This window comes from Fulmarus glacialis, unplaced genomic scaffold (genome assembly GCF_000690835.1).
Source record: "Fulmarus glacialis isolate BGI_N327 unplaced genomic scaffold, ASM69083v1 scaffold1960, whole genome shotgun sequence".
Taxonomy (NCBI): Eukaryota; Metazoa; Chordata; class Aves; order Procellariiformes; family Procellariidae; genus Fulmarus; species Fulmarus glacialis.
In genome coordinates, this window is record NW_009188163.1 from 39699 (window position 1) to 51867 (window position 12169).

The window sequence follows — 12169 nt, forward strand, 5'->3', positions numbered from 1 at the left end:
GCAGATCTAAGTACAGTCTGAAGCTGTTCTTGTTGATCTTGAGAGAAAAAAAATGTTGAGTTCCATCTGGGATAAATTTAGCCTTGTCTTTCTACAGTACCTTCCCCTCAAAAGCTCAGCGTGTATTTGAAATGCCGTTTAAAGATGCCTTCTCTCCTCCACCTATACCTTCAGGTCACCTACACACTCAGTGTAGTAGTGATACAGATACACAAAAATGATATATGGTATTTCTATGTATCTTTGCAGGTGGGCGCACTTAAAAATGATAGTGTTTCTCTTGGGGATGAGTCAATCCATTCTATAAGTAAAGCAGATGGAAACACCAGCATGTAGCCTTTTCATGCTGAACAAAAGAAACATTTTAGCCATATCTGGCTATAAATTTGGTATCAGAAATGGAAAGTCTTGAGAATATGCTTCACTTTAACCATTTATAGTTATTGAAAAGAAGGGGGTAAAAACTGTGTAAATTAAGACTCCTTAACTTTGGCCTATTCCATTAGCAGAATGCGTACTCACTATTTGTCTATTATTTCCATAGTCATTTTGATGTAGTGAAGTTTTTCCCTGTCCCGACACTTAGATCCTGTGACTGCCCTCCGTCCTGTTTCTAGAACCTCTGTCACAGAACTAGCGTTACGCTTGGCAGCGTTATAGAATCGGTTCTCTTGATGAGGATGGGAAGCACCTTCACAGAGGTCTAGGCAGAACAGTCGTAGAGTCAGTGCATTGCTTTGGAATTGTAAATTTGCCTGACCATGACATATTTACTATTCAATTGATAAGCTGGTCTTTGAGCTGACTGCAGTGAAACTTTGCAGAGATATTTGTTCATAGTGTCTACTTGGTTTTTGTTGATAAAAGAAACTGAGCTGTGGAAGAACAGCCTGTCAGTTTTCCTTGGTTAGTGCGTTGTTGGGTCAGCTGATTCTGAAACTGGGCTGTGTTTTGATTCTTGCTTTTGCAAGTAGAACAGGAAAAGGCTATTACCTGTTTAGGACCTGTGACGGCAGTCAGTCATTACTATTTCAGTTTACTACTGTAACAGTTAGATTGGAAGACCTCCTTCTAGCCCAAGTTTAATTAAAAAAAAGTCTTGTGATCACTGTTAAAATCTCAAGTTCAGGCGCTTCAAAGGTCTGACTTACAGAAAATGTAAATACCTGTTTTATCTTACAAAGACATTGACTAGAATGGAAGTCATACAGGGGTCTGGAATCTTTAAACACTAAAGCAAAGAAAATGGGGACGAGTAATTCTTGAAAACTTTGACACAGCCAATCCCTCCCAAAGAGCTGGAATAGGAAAAGATCACGTATTTAAGAGAGGGAGACAACTGACAATGCATGGCTTTTAATACAGGCTTGTAACTTCATTTTAGGATTTTTGAAAGATTTACAGTCCTGGTTTAAGTCCTACACCCATTTATTAGTTGCAAGGACTGCAGTCCAGACCTTTCTTGACAAGAAACGGACGGAGGAGAATGTCAAGACAGTAATTCAATGGCAAGTAATCGAAAATCCTGTGAGAAAAGTTTTACTTTTAAGAGAATAGCTATGCTGAGCTGTATCAGTAAATGGTGTATGCATTAAGGTGATGGTGAGTTCTCTCCAGGCATTTTTCCTTATCTCCTTAGTTTCACTTTGTGGCTGTATTTTCCAAGTTACCACATTTGACCTGTGTTTATGCTAATAGAAGGAACAAGTGTGCGTGCGACATTCTTGTTGAAATTGCCTTTAACTTGATTCTTCATTCATCACAAGAAAATTCGTTGCAGTTCATGCCCTGCTTAGAGGAAGTACTTTGAAATGGCTACCAACCTGAGTGTTTGGGCATTAAGCTTTAGAGAAGAAATAACAGCAGAGTTCTCTCCCAAGCCTGAGATTAAGTAGTAATGTAGATTTTTATGTGAGGCTTTAATATTGGATTTACTAAGCTATTTGAATATGAGCATGAGAAGTGGCAGTAAACAAACACCCTTCAAACCATAGATTAAATGGCAAGATAAATTCTCTTCTCGAAGAATCAGTAACTGCACCTTAATATTAAAAGATTAATTTGCAAACTATGCCATTGAAATCACAGTAAGCTAGGCTGTAACATTTAAAAAAAAAAAAAAAAAAAAAAAGAAAAAAAAAATCTATTGGCATTGTCTGTTGAACTTACGGTAGTTATTTTTCACCGCGCTAATATGTACTTGCTGACTGAGCGTGTACCGCTCACAACGTTATTTTCCTCCAGACTCCTCCACGGAGCTCGCCCACAGCGCTGTGTTGACAGTTGTGAAGCGGCTGGCGTGCTGTGGCCGCTCTTCATCCCCCTAACCGGGGACACGGCCACCGGCTGAACGCCCGGTCGCCCGCTGGAGGCCCTGGCCCGCTCCTGTGCTTGGGAAGCGGGAGGGGAGGCTGGAGGAACTGCTGGCGGGTTGTGTTAAAATTTGGACTTCTACAAGTCGTGCCTCAGAAGCACATTCTTCAAGCTCCGGTGACAGTAGTCTCTTAAAAATTTTAAGCTCTTTAGATGAACACATTCTCTCGGGGCCGTCTCACGTGCAACAGGCAACAGCAGGCCTCAAGCCTCTGCCCCAGTTTAGCCAGGGCTGCCAAAAATCCCTCTTCAGTGGAGGAGAAGCCACCATATTTACCTTTAAACGTGTAAAATTTTTCTAGTCTGGGTCAGTAACAGAGCTGACGGCACATTTTAGGTATAATTTTCCTAAGTTTATTTGAAAGAGAATATACATAATATGGCACAGTTTCAGAATTCCTCACGCGCTTGGCTCAAGTTGATGTAGTACTTGCAGTAACCAGTGCCGGAGCATAACTGTCGGTGGCTCTAGAACTGAAGTTGTGATTTTTAGCAAGTGCTTTATCCTTGGAGTGCAAAAATATACTTTCAGAATTTAAACCAATGTGAGCTGAGTCGTCTGAGTCTGCCAGGGTCTCTTGATTGCTGATGTTTGCCAAGTGGCATCCAGCAGTGAGGAGCGCGGCTGGTCAGTCAGTGTTACTGTGTCTGTTCTGCATGTCTTGATGTGCAACGTCTAGGATGCGATGAACTTGCCATTGTATCTTCAGTGTTTGGACAGAGCTCTGAGCAGAGGGGAGGCAGACAGAAGCTATTTGTGAGGCAGGGCTTCTCATGACTGATGAAGGATATAGTAGGCCTTGCCATAGTTAAAGGCTTTGGTTAGGGAACTGTTATGAAGAAAAGCAAGAAATTTGTCCCCTGCTGCCACCTTGCCAATAAGAAGAATCAATATTGAAATTGTCAGAGATCTGTGCTCCCTGAACAGTATTCCCTTATCCTGATGTAGCTTCTGAGGAAATAAATTTTGGTGGTAGGGAAATCCCCGCGCACTGTGGCCTTCCCTATACAGGTCAGTATTATCTGCCCAAAAAGTGCAACTTTACCATAACATCTTATCCCCCTTCTGTTTCCCAGTAGTTAGAAATAGATGGGAAGAGGAGCAGTGAGAGCTGAGCTTTCCTCTTCAGCCATAGTTGCTCTCTTCTAGTTCTTTAATTTGATCCTGATTGATAGGTCTCAAAAATGAAGAAGGGGTATGCCTCAAGGAGAGATGCAGGGACTGAGGACACCTGTGACTGCTGGCTCCTACGATTTCCCCCCCACCCACCCACCTTTTTTTCTTCCACCTGAATCCCCTGTTTGGTGGGTGGTGGCTCACTGAAGCAGTTCCAAATAGTGGTATTCTTGCTCCACTTCCCTTCCATGGCTGTTTCCTGTTCCTGGAAACATACTTGTCCTTAAGCAGCATGCTAAATGGCTCTGTGACTTTCAGGGAGCAATCCAGGAAGGTACATACTTTCCTCCCTTCTCCCTGAGCATCTTCAGCTTGGGAATCAGTGCTTTTATCAGTGCAGAGCTCAGAGCCTGAAAGAAGCTTCCAGTCAGATGCTGCGTTAAATAGATGATGAGAAATAAATGCAGAGTATATCCTTTCAGCTGTACTCACATTGGGAAACACAGGAATGTGGGTATCCAAAAATTTGCAAGCTTTAAGAGGGTATGAAGATGGTGCTAGGTACTTTAAGGCAGAGGAAATACTTGATCTGTGTAGCATTTGTCCATTTGTGTGTTTGGCTTTTAAAAAAAACAAATACTTTGAACCGCAAATATGTCCCCGAGAACATGTATTTAATGCTGTCATGGAAATAGTGTGATAGAAGCTTTCTTTGTTTCCTGTTTTGGATCTGTGACATTCATTTCAAAGCAGTTACCAAAATGCATTTTCTAACTCTCTGGAATTCTATGGTTCCTCCACTTGCTGTAGACATACTTTTTTTTTTTTTTATTCTTTTTTGTCTAACAGCCTTCTCCATAAACTGAGAGGTGCAAAGTGTATTTTGATTTGGATGTTTGCATGCATGCATGCATTTAGACGCTGCACTTCCTATTACACTCAAGCAAAAATACTACTGATTTGCAAATGAGCAAAAAGAGGTCAGTAAATTGGCACTGTAGGTTTTGTATTACAGAGTGTGTCCTTCATTTGCTCTTGGTTTACCTTTACGGTAGTGTTACCAGGCTCTCATACTCATCAGAAACTCCAGCAGGCTAGAAACATACTATGCAGAATCCATTGGAGTTGTGGAGTTTGTGGGTTTTGGTTTGGTTTTTTGTTGTTTGTTTGGGTTTTTTTCCTCCCCCCCTCCATACTTCACTGATCAAAGCTCAAAATTATTATTCAAGATAGCGTGTCTTTTTCACTTGGTAGTCTTTTTGGACGCCAAGGAAATCAAAATCACTGCACTAGCAATTGGCCAAATGTTATCTTGTAATCTGTGGAGGCTGACACACTTAGACACTGTTTTGAGTTTTTTAAATGCTTTCTTTCCCCTCACTTTTCACCTTCTCTTCCCCACAAGCCTTGGTTTCTGAGGGATGGAGAGCAACACCTCTTCGCAAGTTTGCCCTCCTTCCAAAAGGAAAGCCTTCCTTTTAGTTAGTAGCCCTGTGCTTCTGCTGTGTTGCATGTTGAGTGCCAATAAGAGATGGCTGACTGGAGGAGGCATTTTATTATATGATGTCTACTGAAGTTTGTTTCCCCTTGGATGTTGAGGAGGATGCATAAGATACCACTTCTGCTTTGAAACCCTTCCACACTGGCAGAGTGGTATATGAAGACCTCTGTTTTAACAGTGACCAACAAAAGTTTGATGGAAATTTTGAGATACAAAAGCTTTTGATGACCAGGTCGCTACTTCTTTGCTAGTAACAAGTCTGTTGTGATAAGGCTGTGGTGTTACCCTGCCGCGTTAAAGATTAAATGGCAAGTTCTGAAGCAATAGCTGAGTGAGCAGCCACACGAATCAACCTTTATCGCTCTTTCTCTCAGCTGAGTGACTTTATTTTGTCTGTGGGACCATCGCCCTTTTATCAGCTTGGATGTTAGGAAAGTTATACATTCACCTGAATTAGGATGGTGTGAGGTTGCCATAGTCATAATCAGTGGTGATTTTTAGTGCTAGGTATGGAGTTAAAATGAGCTTGCTAATGACAATCTCAAACGTTTTTTTATAGTAGCAAGGGAGTGTTGTAACCAAGGGAACTATTTAGTATACAATTATTTTGGAAAATAAACTGCTGGCACCAGGGTTTCTGATAGACGTTTTATTGCATGACTTACTATGTTTGAAAATACTGCGTTTATGGCGATGTTAATTTTTTTTTTTTATTGTGAATAGTCTTCTGGACCATCTGTCTTTATGTGAACTTTTTATGGAAATCTTCTATTTAGCCCCTTTGTTTACTATAGCTGATGTTCTCTGCAAGTAACTTTAATTTTTTTCTGTGGAATCCTGATTAGTCATCTTTTCACTAACATAGATTGTAGTTTACAGATGCACTGTATTTTTGCTTGTGCAGTGGTATAGTTATTCTTTATATTGCTGTGTAATTTTTGTCACTACTACTTTGAAGCACAAACTTTTTACTGTTACCACTTTCAGACTTTATTATTTGGATAACTATCTTTTGAATACTTTTTGAATGGCATTCTTTGGAGTTCACTGGCCCTACTGATGTCACTAAATATTGTAAATGTTTTCAGGATTTGATCCTCAAAAATAGAATTTGAGAAACAGGAAAATAAACAGAAACAAATTGTACTTCATGCTGTAGTTCCAGCAACTTTCTGATGTTCAAGTATGGAAAAAAAAATAAACCGCCAACATTTCAACAGATACCTAAGTACTGTTGCACTTGATCTGTTGTTGATGTGCCTTAGTGGTGATCAACTGTATATTTATGTATATGTATATCGCATATTTATAAATTGGGTAGCATTATTTCCTTAGGGTGATAAACTGTCTCCTGGTAATATTACTGTACTCAATACACTTTTTCTTTTCTTTTCTTTTTTTTTTTTTTTTTTAAATTTATATCTTATTAGGCCTTATCTGTCTCTCCCCCCACCTTAATGCGCATTAGAGCAACATTAGCCAATCTGTCAGACTGAGCTTTAACTCACATTGTCAAGGGCAAATCCCCTGAAGAACAACTTGTGCTATAGCAGCCTGATAACCCATAGTCCATATGATCAACTCAACTTCATTAACAATCCCTTTTTTCAGAATTACAGGGTTTGAGGAATAGGTGTAGCTGAAAATAAACAGAATGTAAGGATAGAGTAGAAAGTGCTGTTGTTTCCTCTGATTGGTAGATTTTTAGAAAACGCATACTCCTAGATAAGTCAGTGTAGCTTCTTAAAGGATCACCTATGGTGGCAGACTAAACTTCTGCATACTTTCTTCAGTCTGACAAAATTCCTGGTTCCACCTTAGTGATTAATCATCTCATCCAGTCTTAGTAAATATTTTTTTATGAGTGATACTGTGGCCACCGTGGTGTGGTCTGGGTATTATAAGAATCGTTTATTATTTTGCATGCATTTTGTATTTACTTTGCTGTCTCATATCATAGAACCCAGTTCTTACCAACTTAATATGACATAGTATCTTTATCTTGAACAGTGTTACTAACAGTATTGCAGTTGCTTATTCATGGAGTAATTCTACCGCACGTAATATAATGACTAGGTGACATGATGGAATCCTAATTATGTAGCTAAGAACATCTGTTTTCACTTCTTCCTTGATTATTTTTTTAATAAACTCAAGGCGTTGCTCTTCAGAGAAGAAAGTTTTGACATTTTAACGGTTTGTTCTGCCACTGACAAAAGCAAATACTCATTAGGAAAAATTTCTTTACTGAAAGAGTGGTCAGGCCGTGGAACAGGCTGCCCAGGGAAGTGGTGGAGTCACCATCCCTGGAGGTATTTAAAAGACGTGTAGATGAGGCGCTTAGGGACATGGTTGAGCGGATATGTTAGTGTTGGGTTGACGGTTGGACTCGATGATCTTAGAGGTCTTTTCCAACCTTAATGATTCTATGATTACAAAAGAGAAACACTTGTATTCTCAGTTTAATTTGAAGCTTTGATTTTTGGTTTGTTTTTTTTTTTTTTTAGCTTTTGATATACTTATCCAAAAGTTGACATAAGATGAAAACTTAAGCAAACCTAAACTCTTTAAAGGTTATTTTCCCCCAGTAGTATTGCCAATATGATTAATGTTTTATTTTATTTCCTTGCAGTTTTATGTGCTGAAAGAGTGGGCCAGATGACTAAAACATACAATGACATAGATGCTGTTACACGTCTTCTTGAAGAGGCAAGTATTGCATCTCTTTTAAGGACCCATACACAGTATGAGAAAGCAGTGCAGAAATTACACGGTACCACTACTAAAAGCGGTTGGTATACTGTCCTCAAATGAGGAGCAGTAAGTGCTCTGAGTGTGTGTACGCTTTATCTCATTGGTAAGGTAAATATAAGTAAAGGTCATTTGTTTACCTCAGTCATAAGGATTCATTACTTGTGCTTATTTTTCAGTTGAGGCTGTTTAACTTGCTCTTAGCCAAATATTTGCCATAATGAATGGGGGGGAGGAATAATCTTAAAATGACACATATTTTTACAGTATATGTAAAGCTAATGGTATCCTTATTGATGGATTTATTCTCTTTTAAAATTAAAGAAAAAGTTCATAAATAGTCTTGTATTCGTAATTATTATCTCAGAAAATGGCTTTCCAGAGAAGTGCATAGACACAAAATTAAAAAATATCTAATGCTCCATTTGTCTCCAAGCCTTTTCTTCTTTGCCTTATTTTTGGTTGTTTGGTTGGGTTTTTTTAATACCATTATTATGTAAACTGTTATTACTGTAATCCTTAGCATTCAAGAAATGGCAAAACGCAATTGTCAAGCTAAGACGCTTATGTTCAATAAATATCATGATAAATTGTTTGACTGAAGTTGGCTGCTTTTCTGCAGTAAAATTGAGCAATGATTTTCCAAATAATGTTTATGAAGAGTTCTTTAGGTGAAAACTGTTACAATTGTGTTAGTTCATGACTGAGTGTAATTTAATCCTTCATATTTATTTGCTTGTTTATTTTGATAGCACTGTCAAAAATGGGGTCTGTCTAGCCAAGATGCATTGGGTGGTCTGTTCTTCCTCTAATTCTGCAAGGAAACAAGCATGGGAATGCACATATCTCCCACTTATGCTTGATACATCTGATCTCAGTACAAAGTCCTGCATTTTGTGCTTTGAGCTGAACTCTTTTAAACAACTTTCTATGAAATACCAGTTAAAAGTGATGCTTTACCTAAAAGACTTGTCCTGGAATAATGCATTAACTTGTAGTAACAGTCTGCTACCTGTTTGTGTCCTGTTCCCTTTGTCTTGTTTGGCTGAGATTTACTTGATTTGTTTCCATGGCTCCTTCTAGTAATGATGCAGCATTCTGCCAAACTGTTTCCTCCCCTGAGTCCACGTAGCCTAATGTCTGTAGATCCAGAAATCACGCTCACGGGAGCAATGCTAGAAGGACTTGCTGAGCCAATGTTTTAAAGCTTCTGGTGTACTTCCCTATTGGGGAAGGAAAGGAAAGCAAAGGAAAAATGGGGGAGCATGTAATAGGTGAACCTTTAATAAAACAAATACTTTCCGTGAGCTTTTTTGTTTTATTTGGCTATCATTTCTGATTGAATCATTCTATTCCTAGGCAGACGTGCACTTACAGCTCCTTTCTCTGTTCCCCAAATGATGGTTATCACAAGAGATTACATCTGTTTGCAGAAGTTAAGGTGTAACTCCTTCTGCTACCTTCACACACACAAGCGAAAAACAACCCCAAAAGCTACCCCTTGTCTGTCCTTCTTTGTGGCAAGCTTCCAAGAATGTATTACAAAGTTGTCAGGGTGAAAGGTGCAGCATTTGGGGGGGAGACAGGAAAGAGAAGATCTCAAAACAACATGTGTGCAGATATTTTGAAAATCAGTACCTATTGCCCTGAAACTAAGCAAAGAGAGTGACACCAGGCCTGACTGGGTATGTGGTAAGAAGCAGATTCCTCTGTATAACTGCTTTCTCAGCCCTTTCTAATAATAGTTGAAATGTGTCTGGCTTCAGTATTTTCTTACATATTGCTGTTATAAATCAGTTCCTTATCACTGTGAGTAAGAGGCCTGACCCCAAACTGAGATTTAGAGCTGAACTGCTAAAAATTGTGTAGGAAGCCTGGGGAGGTTAATTAAAGAGCCTGGAAATACACTTACATTCCTCAACTTTGAGGTTAGAAACCTTGCTGCTAGATAGCTCTGCGTCTGTAAAGTCAAAGCTGCAGCAATATATTTTTTTCCACTTGGTGTTTATGAAGTGAGCCAAATTACTAAAGGATAAGTTGGTTCGATACATAAACCAAACGTTTTTTGGATAACTTTGTGGAATCTATTATTCTGAAAGATTGTACATAAGATTATATAAAGATTTTATGACTAGATAATGCCAGTAGCTTTCAATGCAAATATAAGCCTGACCTTCAGAAACCATTGGGAAAATGCTATTTGTAGATATAGCAGTGATCAATAACCTCTCTTTTTATTTACTGATTATTGCGTAACTTCCTTTTTTTCCACTACGAAAGCTTCTTCATTCAAATTCTTTGGCTTCAAATCCGTGTGATAGGTAGCTGTAGGTTTTGTAGACTTTGTCAATAATGTATACATGACATAAGGTAGCTTTTAGTCGTAAAATCTGGATGGCTGTCAGGGGCAGTAAATAAGCCCCGAACAGTATTTTCAGTGACAGGGAGAAAACTCTTCTTCAAATGGTGTTGAACTAAAGGTAAGTGGGAAGTTAATCGTAGTGCCATTTTCCCACTATTGTAAAGATCTAGTAATCGAATAAGAAAATGATAAACAGAAGTGCTTAATGAATGGTGCAAAGTTCTAGGCAGTTTATCATCCTGTCCCAGGCAGATTACCGCCCCATGTCTCAGCTTTGCAGAAGCTGAGACGCGTATAGGTACATGTCATCAACAGGGTAAGCTTCTAGTTTTTATTGGTGTCGGAGATGAGTGATTTAGATCACTGAAAAAATCATTGTCAAAGGTATTAGCAATAGTGAGTTTAATATGATGTTGTGAAAGTGCGACTCTACAAAGTTCGATGGCAAGGTTCACTCTATTAATTACTGCATGGAAGAAACATACAAAGGTTGAGTTACACTCGAGTTGGAATGATTCACAGAGAGACTGGGGACGCGAAAGGATAAGGAGGATCCTCCCATTGAGTCACAAGGTTGAGGGTGGACCCCTTTGCTTTCTAAACTTCTCCTCAGAGAGGAGTCTAGGTGCGGCTAGGTCCAAACCTAGTCTCAGACTTGGTCAACGGTTTATGTCTAAGGGATTATACATGACAAATTTATGTAATGTTTCATTAGCATCAATTCAGCATGCAATCAAAGTTACCAAGACAAAATCAAAGTTACTCTGCCACAAGGTTATGCGTGGAATCAGTTGCTTACCAAAGATCTGCTGTTAGTAAAAGGTCCCTCTGCCTCGAGGAGCAACTTTGAGAGGTGTCCCAGCTCAAGGGGAGATCACTGCCATGCAGCCACGCTGCCTAGCAGGAAGAGCTCAAAGAAGGCTTGCTTAGGCTGTCATATTTATGGGATAAAGTGGTTGGCTCATAGTCAAATTACATATAATGAAAAAGGTATGCATGAGACTCCTTGCACCCACAACTTTCTTTGTTCCTTGATAAATGAGTCTTGGGAAAGCCACCCCACTATTCATGTGTTAATCACATGATCAGTGTTCCAAGCTTATATGCATCGGTCCTCACTATGTCACTCTGCTCCTTTGTGGGTTTTCAGAGAACAGATTGAAACTAGAGGAGTTCACGGCCCAGCTACGGATCAGGCCTTTACCTCTTCCAGAGCCTGCACCAAACCACCGCAAGTCTGGTGAAGGGGTTGAGCGCATCCATCACACTCCACCCCATGACTACAGTCAATCCACTTTATCAACTCATAGAGTGGTAGTACGGTTACCTCTTGCCTCCATGTCATAAATATGTGGCTTATTGCAGACCAGTGATAAGAGCCCAATTATTTGATAAGCTGTTTAGTTTAAGTGTCGTAATTAGTTAGTTATATACCATTTTACGTACAGAATCAGTTGATTGTATACGTTTTACATGCTGGATTGATGTAATTTGTTTCTTTTTTTGCCACCATTCACAATTGGTATGTGTGGTGATCTGTCTAGACCAATGATTTCCAATTCTGTGCACGCAGAGAGGGGGAAGAAGGGGGCAAGCATAGCATGAGGGTAACCGTTTAATGTAGATTTGGGCATCTGCAAAAAAGAAAGGCATAGGACTTGGTTTTATACGAAAGCACTATCGGATGTACGTACACGAAGAAGATAGGAGCTGAACATTCATTGTGGTGGAATTGGCTTCTGCTCCTGCACAGCTTACTGCTTTTTATTTCAGCGTGGAGCAAGTGGAAACTGAAGAATGCTTTGAAATGCCCAAGTTCTTTGCTATTTTTACTGTGCTGCTTTAAAATGTAACCTCTAAGCTCTATGATTGCATTCTGCACATAGTATAACAAGGTGATGGAATAGTTTCCCTCAGTAGTTTCTCAAACAAAGCTGTAATAGAGAACAAGATTCACTTACATTGTTTTACATTAGACCTTGAAGCTGTGCTTTCATGTGCATGGTTCAATAACTCTGTATGGGTCATTCTTTTCTGAGTAATGTGGGTGTAACATAAGCAGGAA

At 39.4% G+C, this 12169-nt stretch overlaps 1 protein-coding gene across 3 annotated transcripts in view; it reads left to right on the top strand.

Annotated features, from left to right (window-relative positions):
- Window positions 1-12169, top strand: part of TRAK1 (trafficking protein, kinesin binding 1) — a 72518-nt gene that overhangs the window by 24507 nt on the left and 35842 nt on the right. For all 3 annotated transcript variants that reach the window (XM_009577434.1, XM_009577441.1, XM_009577449.1), the window contains exon 2: window positions 7624-7700. In XM_009577434.1, coding sequence (XP_009575729.1) covers window positions 7650-7700 — 51 coding nt within the window. In that variant the 5' untranslated portion in view covers window positions 7624-7649. The remainder of the gene's footprint in view (window positions 1-7623; window positions 7701-12169) is intronic.